Raw genomic sequence first — 14,560 nt, forward strand, 5'->3', positions numbered from 1 at the left:
CCTGGTAAGGCTCTAATATCTATCTATTCAAGTCCAAACGCTCCATGTAAATGCAATTGACACCACAGGAAAAAGACAAAAAGAAAGAAAAATCCAAAAGAAAGAAAGAAACCAACTGTTCCTACTGTTCACTCTTCTTCTTGAACAGCCCCTTGACACGATCAACCATTAACCCAGCAACACCGAACAACGACCCAATGCCGAAGCTCCATCCTCGCACCCGAACAGTGTAAATGAAGAAATATACCAAAGCCCAGTTGATAATAACAAAAGCCAAGAAAATTCCAAAAGACCGCCACTTATCACCAGCATGGACATTGAGATTGACCATGTAATCCGAGCCAGTCTCATAAGGACAGTACTGGCAATCACTCATAGCACCAGGGTTAACCAGCTTGCCAACCTTAGCGACAGAAGTAACAAAGTCACCAGCATACTGCTGACACGTCTGGCCAGGCGGGGGATTGAAATGGGTCGCTTCCTGGCTCGCACACTCGATCTGCACACCCGGCAACACAGCCGACAGCACACCGCGCAGCCACCACGTCATCGGGTTGACGTAGTACATCCAGTATTTCCAGAAGACGGGGTAATCGGCGTACGGCCGCACGATACCGTTAAACAGGTTGACCATGACAAAGAAGAAGGGTAGCACGTTCGAGATGACCGTGAACGAGGGCGCGAAAGCGCAGATCCACTGACCCCACGATGCCTGGAATAGGAAAAACAGCATGCTCATCAGGAACACGTAGCCTGCTGTTGCGGAGTCTGTTGGTAGGCCCACAGGGTAGTACCACAGTAGCCAGTAGATTAGGCCTGAGATGATGGCTGCGGGGATCTCGCAAACGACGTTCGCTGTGCAAAAGGCTACCCAGCCGTAGATGCGGGATGGGTATTCTCTTGCTTCCCAAAGGGCACGGTTGATGTAGAATTTGGGTACGATGGAGTTCAGCACGATCGGGGGAATCAGGATGATTAGGAAAACGGAGAACATGCGGTCTTGCATTGAGGCTACGGTTCTCGGAAGCATGTAGAAGGTGAAACCGTTGAAGATGCCGATGATCACGGAGACAAACAGTTTGCCGTAGTAGTAGGATGGGTCGCGCCAGTAATTCTTGAACAGACGTTTCGTCAGCTCCATGGTTTGGGTGCTTGTTTTGGCGGCGAATTCGTAGTGCGCGGAACCAGAGTCTTCGATGGGGATCTTGGAGCGGTCGGTGCGGATGCGCTCGATTTCAGAGAGCATTTCGCGGTTTTGGTCTGAGTTGCGCCATTCTTCGTTCCAGTCGACTTGCTTGCCGTTGCGGTGGGTGGCTTTCGCGGCGGTTTCGAGGATGAATTCGGCTACATTCTTGGATGGGGGGCAATGGAAGCCGCGGTCGCCGAAGTACTTGATCACTGCAGCGCCGTCTTTGCCGACGGGGCCGAAGTAGAAGGTGTTGCCGCCTGGGTTGAGTGCGAGGATCATGTCGAATTGCTGAACGAGCATAGAGGAAGGCTGATGGATCGTGCAGACGATGGCTTGACCGGCTTGGGAGAGCTTCTTCAGGAAGCGAACGATTGAGAAAGCGGCTTGCGAGTCCAGACCGGAGGTCGGCTCATCGAGGAAGAGAAGAAGACTGGGCTTAGCGGCGAGTTCGACACCGATTGTGACCCGCTTCTTCTGCTCGACGTTGAGAGAGCCAATAATTGCGTCTTGGATGTCTTCCAGCTCGAGGAGATTGATGATTCGATCCACGTAGTCGACCTTCTCTTGGCGGGGGACGTCGCGGGGTTGACGCAGAATAGCAGAGAACTCGAACGCCTCACGGATAGTCGAGGTGTTGTCATGCAGATCCATCTGTTCGCAGAATCCAGTGCCACGTTGGAAATCAGTGCCGAGATTGTGGCCGTCGACGAGCATGTCGCCGGTCACCACGCCCATCTTCTGGCGCTGCGCCAGAGTGTTCAGTAGCGTGGTCTTTCCGGCACCAGAGGCACCCATCAGCGCGATCATGACACCTGGCTTGGCGTAGCCGTTCACACCGTTGAGAAGCTTGCGGGTTCCGTTGCCGTAAGGGACGGTGTATTCGACGTTCTGCCAGGTGAAGCAGCGCTCGCTGGAGGATAGACGGTTGAAAGCGGCATCGTCGCCGGAAGAAGCCTGGCCGCGGGCAAGAGCAGCATTGTCGTCGGTGCTAGCGATTTTCTCTTCATCGTTGCCGGTAGACTGGGCAGCGACTTGCTTGGCGCGCTTCGACTTCTTGAACACCAGAGCACCGCCACCACCGCCAACGAACGAGAGGACCTCGGAAGCAATAACAGTCACCAGGATGTACAACACAGTCCAAGCAAGTAGAACGCCGAAGTTGCGCCACAGATGGCTGCGCGTGAATTGGAAATTGGTGGCTAAATACTGTGCGCCTGGCACAGAGGTCTTGCCCAGAGACGAGCCGGTCAGAGCACAGCCCTGATACTTGGGGTCGACTTTCGGACCCTGGGGGACAAGCTGAGACGGCGCACATTCCATAGTGCGATCGGAGAATTCGTTCGACAAAACCGCTTCGTAACTGTACGAGATTGGGTTGAGATAGAACAGCCATCCGAACCAGATCGAGTCTTCAATCAATGCCTGCTTGGGAATCACATAGCCGACATAGATAATCAGCAGGTTCAGCGCGATACCACTGAATCGCACCGCGTCATCGATTGTCGGCGACAGAGCCGCAAACATCCGATACAGCGACGTAATGCAGATGGTATTCGTGTAGACGAAGAGGAAAAAGATGAAGAACTTCGAAACCGAGACATCAAGCCCAGTCATGAAATACGTGATGACCGAAAACGGCACAACCATACAGAAAATAGCCGGGATATCCACGACAACACGCGCAATCGACACAGCAGAAGGCCGATAGAAAGCGTAGTCCTTATGCCGGGCGACAATGCCCCGTCCAGAAACAGCAGGCATCAGCTCGGTCAGCTGCAGCCAGCCGAGGAACAGAATGGCAAAGAACAGGGCACCACCACGCGAAAAGGCACCGCTGGTATCCAGCGACTCGCCGTAAAACAGCGACGAGACAATCAGTGCATTCGAAATAATAATGAAATACTTCGTATAAAGCGACGTCTTGTCGCCCCACAGCAGCCAGAACTCGCGCTGTACACACGCCATGACCTGCCGCACCAGTGAGACAGTATACGGCGACTGCTTCGACACAGTCTTGGACTTGGACTGCGCCACGCTGGTCTGGAACCGCCGCGTGTCTTCCTGCTGCGTATCCTGCAGCCGCTTCTCATACCGTCCCACGTCTTCCGTAATAGACCTGTACGCAGCACTATCCCTAAAGACCTGCTCGAGGGCAGCGGCCGTCTTGGGCGTGGAAGCCTCGCGGCCGGGCTGGAACTCTCGCGCGTTGGGGTCGCACAGCGAGGTGAGGAAGTCTGCTGTTGTCGACTGTGGCGGACAGTGGAAGCCCAAGTCAATGAAATACTGGCGGGCTTCGTTGGCGGGGCCCTGGTAGAGCATTTTGCCCTCGTCGATGACGAGTACTTTGTCCATGAGCTCATAGATGCTCTCGCCGGCTTGGTAGAGCGTTACGAGCGTCGTGCGCTTGCTGACGTCTGTCATGATGCGCAGCGACTTGGCGTAGTCGAGGGCTGTGCTGGCATCCAAGCCGCGGGTGGAGTTATCCCAGCAGACGACGGAGGACTTAGTGGCGAGGGTTTCGGCAATGGAGACACGCTTGCGCTCACCACCGGAGACACCGCGAACGTACTCGTTTCCGACGAAGGTGTTCTTCGTGTGGCTGATACCAAACATCTTGAGCAGGGCGTCGATGATCACAGGGATGCTTTCGCGGTCGTGTTTGCGGGTTTTGTTGATCAGCGAGAATTTCAGCGTTTGCCAGACTGTTAGCGTTGGGAAGTGCTGGTCGTCTTCCGGGTTGTAGTTGACTTCGCCGCGGAAATGCTTGTTCTGGTCTTCCGCCGAGAGACCGCCGTAGCTGACTTCTCCGCTCACGCCTGCGAAGGCACCCCGATCGTTGGCGATTGCTTTGAGGAACGTGGTGCATCCTGCGCCAGGACGGCCGAGGACGAGCATCATTTCGCCTTCGCGGATGGCGCCGTTGAAATCGTGGATTAGATCGCGGACAGGCGGCTTCTTGCCGACGCGTAGCTGAGGTGCGAATCTGCAGATAAGATTGTACAGATCTGGGCCAAAGGTTCCGATCACGGCATGAGGGAGAGTCCGTACGAACGAAGCACCGGTTTCAATGCCCTGCACGGTGAGGTTCTTGAAGACGACGCCGACTTTCTTGGCGGGCTCGCCTGCCGTGGTGCGGCGTTCGAGGTGGCCGCTGATGAGGAACTCGCCTAGATCAAAGTCGTTTTCTGCTTCGGCTTCGGATTCCTCTTTGGCCTTTTCTTCGTCGTGGCGGCGGGACTTGCGACGACCGCTTTTGGTGGTTGAGCGGGTGCGGTGCAGACTGAGGCGGGTCAGTTCACGGCGCATGTCTTCAAGGTCTTCCATTGCGCCGCTGCGGGAGACCGGCTTGCCCGTCTCCGTTTCACCCCACCGTCCATCTTGACTGATGATTGAGGAGCTGGCTGTTGAGCTGGTGGTGGATGTTGGATTGAGGGTCTCAGTAGTTTGGTGGACTTCCTCTGTGGCGTTGGAGGATTCAGGGTGTTCCACTGATTGGGAAGTATAGCGGGAATCCGCGGTCTGAGGTTCAGAGTGACCCTCCATGGCGCAGTGTCGCCGCTCGGGGCTTTACTCTGAAGCAATTGGAAATATTAGGTGTATTAACAGCTGATTAGATATGTACAGCGAGAACAGCGAGAACAGGGAGATATTAAAATTGAAAAGAAAGAAAGGAGTGGCGAGTAAAGAAGCGAAAATGCTTGAAACGAGAAACGTCAGCGCCATGGATTCTTTAAATAAAAAGACATCAAGCAAACTGCCCTTAACTCCGACTGCATTTGTCAGACGCTAAAACGGTGAAGAAAACGACCAAAGAGGGTCTCAGGCCTTAACAGGGAATTGGAAATTGTATCTGGACGAATCATAAGCGCGGTAATGGACAAGAATCGAGTATAGGGAGCTATAGTGGAGAACATGACTCAGGGTGATTCATTCGATTTTTCAGTGCCGGAGATAAACTTACTCCCGGGCTTTAACAGGTTTCGGGATATGATTGGTTAGCAATAGATGGGTCGTCCGTCATTAAAGCATATCATTGGTCAAAAAATCAAACAGAAGATCCATACCTATCATCAAAATATGCATGCGGCGTGAGCCGCCTTACACGGCTTTTATATTCCGTCGGCTTACTATACTACTTGCTATTTACTACAATTTTGTATTTACTGTTTATTATAGATAATTAAACCTAAGAGTTCGGCTTACAAAGCTACGTGGTTTCGTAATACGGCTTAGAAATGCTTTGAAATGGGTATCAATGGCTTAATTATCGTATATGCAACGACTAACTCCGTACTTTCCGGCGACTTATTGACGCTGACCGATCCACTCGGTTAAAAGGCACCCGAATGCATTACCTATAACTATATGTTGATCTGATCAAACTGGTAATCATAACCTCAGAACAGTATACAATCTTTGTGTATTAATGTAATTCCGATCTATAGTTATGCGATCTCAAGATTAATTTAGTATTTACGATATCAAATCTAATGCCGAACTACCGATAGGTTCCACCATTTCACTAGGTTGGATCTCGCATTATTCTTATTTTTACCGTACAACGTAGTGTTTTAAAAAGTACATACTATAACTATCTATACATATAACTGGTTAGTTAGTAACTGCTTTGTACGCTTTGTCCATTAATACACGGATCCGTAAACGTAGATCAAGTGCCGAACCCTAACTTCACATGACTCGTGCACGATCTCCCACGTTTGAGATCCATCACATGCGCCCGCCATACATGCACACCCTTTGGGCAACGTTAGCCAATTTATTTATTTCATGTGCACTGTCCCCGTTAGAACGTGGCGGTAATCTACAACATTCAAGTCGGGACCGGTGTGATCCATGCAACATTTTCAAATGCTACTATACAACTACTAACAACTGATTTAACTAAATTTGAGAATTAATATCTCTACTTTCGCTTAACGGCTGCTTGAGCGATGCGCTTCTGGATCTCTTCTTTGGAGAGAATCTTAACGGCGTTGTTGGAGAAAACGTAGCTTAGCCCGGACCAGAGGGTTGTACCGGCGACGAGGTATCTGTTTGGTATTGGTTAGCGATAAATTGCGTAAATGCGAAAAAAAGACTGCAGCAACAAAAAATTGACCAAGGAAAAAAAAAACAAACATGCAACAGTGAGGATTCGCTGGTGGTCACCCACCCAACTACTAACTCACCGGCGTGTGGCTTAAGTACGGCTGAGCGGACGGGAAGCCCTGTTTTCCACACCCTATGGTCGCATGTGCTGGAATCAATCTCGAAATGCCTCTAGTCGGGCCACCAAGACTTCATCTCCCACACAAAATACCAGAACAAAAAAAAACAAAAGAATAAAATCGGGGTATTTAAAAAAAGAAAAACTCACTGGAAACCAGTCATCGCCTCGCTCAAATGCCAAGCACTGACAAACGCCTCAGGCACAACAGGCAGCGCGATCGCACTACCAACCAACACCAGTTGCAGCGCAGTGTTGATCTTCGAGATCTCCGTTGGCTTGACCTCCGCCGAAGGAAGCGAGAAATCCCAGTATCGGGCCATAGTCTTTGGCTCTGGCAGAGAAATCCAGCGGTAGTAGATAGCCGAGATGGCCAGGCCGACGTCGCGACCGAGGATTATGACCGCGAGCCAGACTATGCTTGTCAGTTTGCGGGGGCTGTACGAAATACAGTGTGCGGGAACTCACTAGGTAGAGAGCCGTTGACGGCGAGACATGCGACGCCGATGGTCATGAGGAGCTTGTCGGCCATTGGGTCAATGATGGTGCCTACGACGGTTTGCAGGTTGTAGCGGCGCGCGATCCAGCCGTCGACTAGGTCGGTTATTCCAGCGTAGGCGAAGAGGGACAGTGCTGCGGTGTGGTAGTTGTGCACTAGTAGGTACCCGACTACCGGGGCTGCTGCTAGTCGGGAGAAGGTGAGGATGTTGGGGACAGTGTAGATGTTCTCATGAGATGTTGGGAGGGGGATCCTGGAGAGAATTGGTTTCTTCTTTGGTTCCTCGGATCTGAGGCCGGTTAAATGGTCTGTTTGGCGATTTGATGTTGAAATTGGTACTTACTGTACGGGTGTTTCGTGTTGTGGTAATTTTGAGCTGGACCATCTTTGCTGGGTGAAGAATGACGGTGAGATCAGCTTCGTTTGCAGACCACTGGGCTTCAATCTGGAAATGGTTAGGATTGCATTCTTGAGGATGTAAAATGATGCGCACCCTGTTGGTAATTGGTTGAGCTTCCACTGGGATGAGGTGGATAGAGAGCGAAGGCCCTTTTGTCGAAGAGTTTCAGTTTTCAAGATATTTGACCGAATAGAAAGACGCGTGCTTTTCAACAACACTTGGGATCCCTGTCGGCTTGCCCGAAGGGACAACTGGGCGCATGAGCCAATCATGGTGACACAGACACAAAGATGATAATGGCAGACGTTTGGAAAGTGAAACCCGGTGCACAGGGAAATCACACTTCAAATTCAAGATTTTTGATGTATACACTTTGTCGAAATTTGGCGATGTGGTAATGCAACCCAAGATAGCTAGGGGTCACGATCAAAAACTGTTGTGTGGTACAGCTTTTGTACCAATAAAATAGACCAAATCAAAAAACATAAAACTAAACCAAGTCAATCAAGCAGACAGCGCAGCAAATGCAAAAGATGGAATGCTATAGTACAATGACAATGTTGGAATCTTGGGTTGTTAGCTGATCATGCCAGAATCCGGGGCAGTATCGCCAGGGTGCACATACAGGGAGAACCAAACAATAAAGTGTTTATTTCAAGAGATATAATGATTCAGAACCAGGGAGCTCTAGATCCTGCTCACCTGAAGTTGAATGAACTTTGGAGATTGCACCTCGGCGATGAAGTTCTGTCCGGAGAAATAGTTTATCCGTCCCCTTTGAAGATAGCACATCTGGTGGGCTACGCTCTCGACTAATCACCACACTTAATTGATCATGTCTCAGTGACCATCGAAATCTCATCATAACTTTCCAAGGTTCTCGTTAATTTTAATGAACGTTGAGCTGTTGCCTATCATTGAGTGAAGGTGATTGATAAGTGAGTATATATCTAGGGGAATTGATTTACGGCACTTTGATAATTCAGGATTACATAATGTCCTCTGTCGGGTCAAGCATTGCACTAACCGAGTCAAACACCTCCAGGGCTGTTGGACTCATGTCTAATACATTCGCTTGTAAAGTATCAAATTTTGCTCACTTCAAGCGCGAGTTCCGTCGACTTCCCACTCTTTCCAAGGTTCCACTGGCTTTGATACGTCCCAGGCCTGTGGCCATTTTACCAGCTTCAGACTGAATGTCCCCCAGTTGTGCTCCCGAGGTCCGTCAGCAACCTGAGACTCACCTAGGCTACTGAGGAAGTTTGATGGAGTAGTGGCTGCGAGAAGAGCGTTGTGTTCCAAGGTTGTTGCGACCAAGCATGTTCCCTTGACCTCGATGCCTTATTCTGAGGTTATGGCGATCATGGCTTTTGCTGAAGCTTTGTGAGACCTACTGTAAGGAATAGAGGCTTCGAGGCTTATGTGGCTACCAAGTAGACAAAATCTGATATGTCAAGATCTGCACCATAGAGCTGTCTGTACATATCAGCCATTCTGGATATAACGTCGTTAAATAATAAATGTGTGCATAATAACTCTTGTGTGAGTTCAAATTATTGTACATTCGCCTCTAGCATCAATGGAGGCATGCGTTTGATTATACGTGAATTAGACATCTTCAGTCTGCTTGGTAGCTGAGCTATCCCCCGACTCTTCGTTCGTTTCAAGCGTTTTTCGCAATGGGACATGTTTTACAACCAGCCCCAGGAGAAAGCCCAAACAGGAAAATGCAATCGATGCCTGCCATACAGCCGCGAGCGCCTTGGCGTACACACCCATGACTTGCTCACTGGTAATCTGTGGAAGCTGGGAGATGTATCCCCCACTGGCAAAAGTGTAGGCTGCGCCGTCAACAAGTTTTGCACGTACGGCCTCATCGCTAATCTGGCCTCCGTGGGTCTTGAATTGGCCGTTGAAGATGACCGACGCGATCGTGATGCCCCAGACAAACGCAAACGACCTCAAAAATGAATAAACGCCATTGGCACTGGCAACATCAGACTCCGCGAGCGGCGACAGAATCGCGGGCGAGAGGGCTGGTATGACAATACCCGTTCCGCACGCTGCAAGAGCCTCGAACCCAAAAGATCGGGCTTGAGAATATGTGCCATCCAACGTCGACAATAATCCGTAACCCACCGCCTGTAGCGCAAATCCGCTCCAGAACAACGGTCTGTATATCCCGCTGTATGTCACGAAACCCCCTGCAAATACAGCGCTGACCGGCACCACCACTGAATATATCAGGCAGTCGACTCCGGCTCGGATTGGTGATGCATTGGCCACAGCCATGAAGTAGACAGGGAGGAAATAGGAAGAGACCTGGGTGAGCATGTAGGCGACGAAGCTCATCCCATAGGTTGAAACTGTCGTCCGATTTCGGAATAGATGAGGCGGCACACTAGGTTCTTTACAGAAGGCCTGATGCACATGAAATAGTGCCCACCCCAAAGCGCCTAAGACAAGAGGCACAATGATATGGTAGGAAGACCACGGATACACGACGCCTCCGAGAACCGCACCTAGGAGTATGGCAACGGCCGACGGGATCAGGATGGCATTTCCCAACAGATCAACGCGCGCAAGGACGTTTCTGATTGAGTCACCACTGGAATTTTCCTTCAATGCGAAGAAAATCACAACCAAGGCAACGCCAGAAGCTGGCACGTTCATATAAAAAACCCAACGCCAGTCGCGCTCGGCAAATGCTCCCCCCACGAGCGGCCCAACAGCACCTCCAACGGTGGCCATCAGAAACATGATGCTCACGTATTGGCTGCGTTGGCGCAGTGGCACTAAATCGCTGATTACAATGGCGGACAGTACATAAATCCCACCGGTTCCCAGACCCTGCACCACCCGCCCAGCAATCAGCATACCTGGGTTGGTCGCACCTCCTGCGATGCCGCTACCCAAGGCGAAGAGCGACACCGCCACCAAAAGCGGGTTCCGCCGACCGACAATGTTGGAAACCTGGGCATAAAGTGGCTGTGGCACTGTTGACGCCAGCGGGTACGAGTTGGCGATCCAGACGTATTGAAGCTCGCCCCCAATTGCCCGGGTAATGGTTGGCAAGGCGGTGGTGACGATGCTCACGTCGATCGAGGCAATGAGGCTCAGTAGACAGAGAGCGGCGAAGATACTCCAGAAACGCCATTGTATTTCCCGCTGGTTAGCTGGCGTTTTTTCAGTGGCCATCTGGGATTTCTTGCACGTGGTAGTGCGGTGCTAAGTTATGAAGGAGAATGTCTTTGTAACCCAAAAGCGCTGGATCAAGATTGCAAAGGAGCAAAGTCTTGCAAGGCAACCTTACATGGGTCTGGTCCATTAATTCAAATAAAAACCACCGTGTCAATTCAGCTACTTTAGACAATAACTCTCTATCCACCAGGTCCACCGAGTACGGGTCTACCGACGATCTTGAACCTTTTTCTAATTTTTCCAAATGGTTTTATATTGTGTTATCTCGTATTAAGCTATTGTCTACATGCATACGTAGATCCATCTATATTTTAAAGGAGGTGGTACAAGTGGCCTGGCAGGGCTGAATACTGTCAGATAAACTGTGAAAATATGTGGGAAATTGAGAAAAGTGTCAAAGGCTGGGTTATGCTCTGTTGTTTAAATCTGCAAAGCTAACGGGTCGTCGGACACTGCAGCTAAAAGTATCACCTGAATAAGTTAGTTATCCAGTTCAAATTTCAATATGTAGACTGTTTCACCATCTATTGCAATCAAAATCTCTTATGCCGTGTGACAAATGCATTGCTGCATTGCATGTGACATAATACAGTGGAAAATCCTCTGATATACCTAGATATAACATATATAAAATAGCAGGTACACAGAGGATTGGGATAATAACCAATGACTCCAATGATAATTTGCAATATAAGTAAGCTAATGTATCAAAACGGTAACTCTAGTGGCGTTGAACAAGCTGAGAGTATTGGATGAAGAGGAGAGCCTAGTTCCATTAGTTCTGTGAACTGGCCATGTCTGTATCGTCATCCTTGTCCGCATGTACTAGCTAGTGTGGATCTGACCATCAATCGTGATGGTTTGTTGAGTTTCCGATGTAGTGGAGCTGATTGTAGATATGAATCCACCTTGATCGTAGCTTTGTTGTTCTCTGTATGGATTCCTGATCAATCAATTTACGTACAACGTCGTTGTACCTAGATAAGAAAATAATTATACTTAACATTCACGATGTTGCTTGGATTTTATAGGGTGAGATTTACAAGAAGAAGAGAAAAGACGAGACAGCGTGTGGTGAGAGCTCAGCCAAAAGTTTATGCGAGTAAGCCCTTAGACTCCACCGTTCGGATATGAACCAGCGCCACGATGTCCGGCATCTCAGCTAGGATCCACCTATAGGATATTTATTGGTTTCATTGATGAGCAATCAGCATGACCTAGCCTTCCTTGTTGTTATGTCAAAAGGTTTTATCAAATCGGGAGACTAAAAAGATGTGGGCAAGGCCGGAGGCTCTTTATTTCTTCTCGTGCCAGCTTGTCTATCAATCATCCTGTTTACATAATAGAGGCAAGCTACCACCGGTATTATGATCACCATCTCTCTCGCGCTTCTATGGCCCGACTCCAAGGTAACAATCCTGTGCATGTTGGCTATCGGAGCTGTAGCTTTTGCAGTTCTTCTGAGCCTCTGGAGGATCTATCTTCACCCACTACGAAATATCCCGGGTCCAAAATTGGCCGCTTGCACCGATTACTATCGAATCTATTTCGACACCTTTCGAGATGGCATGGTGAAAACCATCCCAGAACTTCACCAGCACTATAGTACGTCAGACAATATAGCCCCGGATATCATATATTTACAAGACAGCAGACTCCCCCGTGGTGCGCATTGGTCCCAACTACGTCCATGTCAATGACCCAGATGTATACCATGAGTATGTTTTATCCCCACCATCAAGCACCACCTTCCACTAGACGACTCCATGCTCAAACTAGTCGACAGAATTTTCACACGCAACTCTGATTTCTTGAAATGGGGTGTATTCTGGCATAATAACGGGGGAGCAGCCTTGCTACTCTCAGTGACTGATCCAAAAAGACACCGCACCATGCGAGCGGCCATGAACCCATTTTTCTCCAAGGGCGCCGCAGACCGCGTGTCTATGGGTTTCGTGAGGCGGCTGAACTTGGCCTCAGACGTAATGTCACAGCAATCAAAAGAGAGAAGACGCCTTGACCTGATGAACATATTTCGCTCATTGACGGTATGTGGGGGTTTTGCTGGAAGTGTTAGCCGTTTACTGACTCTAAGAAGTGCAATACAATGGCCGAGGTCTTCCTCGGGGTTCCCGAACTAGTTCCTACAGGGTGCCGCTCTGACTTGCTGGATACGCTTGACGAAATCGGCTCCAAATCTTTGCTTCGTGGGTCACTTTTGACATCCTTTTCACGAAAGTCTTCTGATTCTTTCTTAGTCTTGAATTTTCCTTTCTTGCGGTTCCTCGGTGCAGTGGCCCCTCCCCGCATATTTGACTCGCTGGCCCCTGGCCTTCGGGGTTTGCGAGAGGTATGAGAAAACAACCATGAGAATTACAAAGCCACACACTAATGGTTTTGTAGAAATGCAACGCTTTGATCAGCAGATGCCACAAGAAAACTGACGACCAAACAACCTATAGCCACTCAAACTCGGTGTGTGAAATGCTGATTGACAAAAATCCCGCCGGAGCTTTATCCACCGCACTGGATCGTGATATAATGCAGCACACGCTGCAGTTCCTAGTCCCTAATACCGATTCATCGGCGATGGCCCTTTCCGCCGCTATATTTCAGCTTATTCAGTCGCCTGCAATGCGCCTCCGCCTCCGCAGTGAGTTGGAAGACTACTCTTTAGACAGCGACGATTGGAGCAGTCTGAGCAAGCTGCCCTTCCTAGTAAACCTCTGCATTTTCCCGTATTTGAACAGCATGATTTGCTAACTTTCTTTCAGACAGCAGTCGTGAAAGAAACCTTGCGTTTGTATCCTAGCCTCCCAGGGCTCCTGCCTAGGATCGTTCCACCAGGGGGGCACACTATTGGCGAGCAGCACCTCCCCCAAGGTGTAGGTTAACCATCCACTAACAGGGCCTTGATTCTTGCTCACCAGCCGCTTGCTAGACTATCATCGCGGCCAGTATATACGCCATGCATCAGAACACAGAGGCATATCCGGAGCCGATGCGATTCATTCCCGAACGATGGCTTATAAACGGCAACAAAGAGCGCGACCAGTGTTTCGCACCGTTCCAGAAGGGCAATCATGCCTGTATCGGAATTAAGTACGTTTTTTTTCTCTTTTCGATGCGAGTTGCCCAGTTGACTTTCGATCTAGTCTTGCATATATGCAGTTGTATATTGGGATCGCACATATCGTCAAACGCTTTGATTTGGAGCTTTGTGAGCCTGGCTTCTCTAATTGGGACTGGATTGATCGCGCCGGGGCGAAGTTAGCAAGGCCGATGTGGGCTCGAGTCGTTCGAGACTATGAAATTGCTCGGTGCGAGTCGCGTTCTGACATTAGTGCGTTACTGTGATTTACATATCTTGATAGTAGGCCGGTATACTGATTATGACGACGATCCTCAATTTCATGAGATTTGATGCCCTGTGACTTGCCTGTTTTTTATTTTTGCTCAAATTTACCGACAAGGACTTTTTTTCACTCGATACCAGAACGAGGAATCGCCACTGTAGAAGTATTGGCATTAGAGCTAAAATATGAGGACCAGTGGGATTGACGCCGAAAATGCCCCATCCTTCCGTCCTGATGTCGCATGAGCTGCAGCTATATCAAAACATCTATCACCAAGGATGGATGACCTTGTAATAAGTCTCTCAAGTGCTGATAGTCCCTGGAAGAGTTTCAGTAGGCGTGTCTTTACCGCCATCACTGATGGTAGTATTCTTTTTGGTAGTTGTAGATGGTATCGCATCACTCGAAACCCCAACACAGACGCAATATTCTGTATTGAGAGATTTGCAATCGTCCCCGACTCCCATTCTGAGAGAAGCTAGATATCTAATGAGAGGGCTCCCCAGGGGACCGGCTCAGGTGAATCGATTTCAATCATTCGGAGAGGCATTGTTGTTCTACCTCAGGTATGGGGAAAAGTAAAGAGAAGCAGAAAGGGGAATGGAGAGTACTATATCGCGGGTCAGGGCACCTGGGCACTCCGATTTTCTTACTCGACTCTCGTTGGCCCCGGGTCCATGGGTGGAGT

At 49.5% G+C, this 14,560-nt stretch overlaps 4 protein-coding genes across 4 annotated transcripts; 1 reads left to right on the top strand and 3 right to left on the bottom strand.

Moving 5' to 3' along the window:
- Positions 1–121: 121 nt before the first annotated feature.
- Positions 122–4,732, bottom strand: atrF (ABC drug exporter AtrF; the record flags this gene model as incomplete). Its single annotated transcript, XM_057236711.1, has 1 exon — positions 122–4,732. The coding sequence occupies one exon, from the start codon at positions 4,730–4,732 to the stop codon at positions 122–124; it is 4,611 nt and encodes a 1,536-aa protein (XP_057103514.1).
- Positions 4,733–6,113: 1,381 nt separating this feature from the next.
- N7529_001181 (cardiolipin synthase) lies at positions 6,114–7,587 on the bottom strand (the record flags this gene model as incomplete). Its single annotated transcript, XM_057236712.1, has 5 exons — positions 6,114–6,240; positions 6,567–6,831; positions 6,885–7,204; positions 7,259–7,360; positions 7,409–7,587. The coding sequence occupies 5 exons, from the start codon at positions 7,585–7,587 to the stop codon at positions 6,114–6,116; spliced, it is 993 nt and encodes a 330-aa protein (XP_057103515.1).
- A 1,336-nt stretch (positions 7,588–8,923) lies between these two features.
- N7529_001182 (uncharacterized protein) lies at positions 8,924–10,513 on the bottom strand (the record flags this gene model as incomplete). Its single annotated transcript, XM_057236713.1, has 1 exon — positions 8,924–10,513. One exon carries the CDS (start codon positions 10,511–10,513, stop codon positions 8,924–8,926), a length of 1,590 nt encoding a protein of 529 aa, XP_057103516.1.
- Positions 10,514–12,408: 1,895 nt separating this feature from the next.
- Positions 12,409–13,873, top strand: N7529_001183 (uncharacterized protein; the record flags this gene model as incomplete). The annotated part of the gene is made up of 7 exons (XM_057236714.1): positions 12,409–12,564; positions 12,615–12,723; positions 12,775–12,866; positions 12,920–13,234; positions 13,291–13,401; positions 13,458–13,618; positions 13,672–13,873. The coding sequence occupies 7 exons, from the start codon at positions 12,409–12,411 to the stop codon at positions 13,871–13,873; spliced, it is 1,146 nt and encodes a 381-aa protein (XP_057103517.1).
- Between the last annotated feature and the right edge of the window lie 687 nt (positions 13,874–14,560).

The sequence above is a fragment of the Penicillium soppii genome, assembly GCF_028829465.1.
Source record: "Penicillium soppii strain IBT 18220 chromosome Unknown utg000001l, whole genome shotgun sequence".
Lineage (NCBI taxonomy): Eukaryota > Fungi > Ascomycota > Eurotiomycetes > Eurotiales > Aspergillaceae > Penicillium > Penicillium soppii.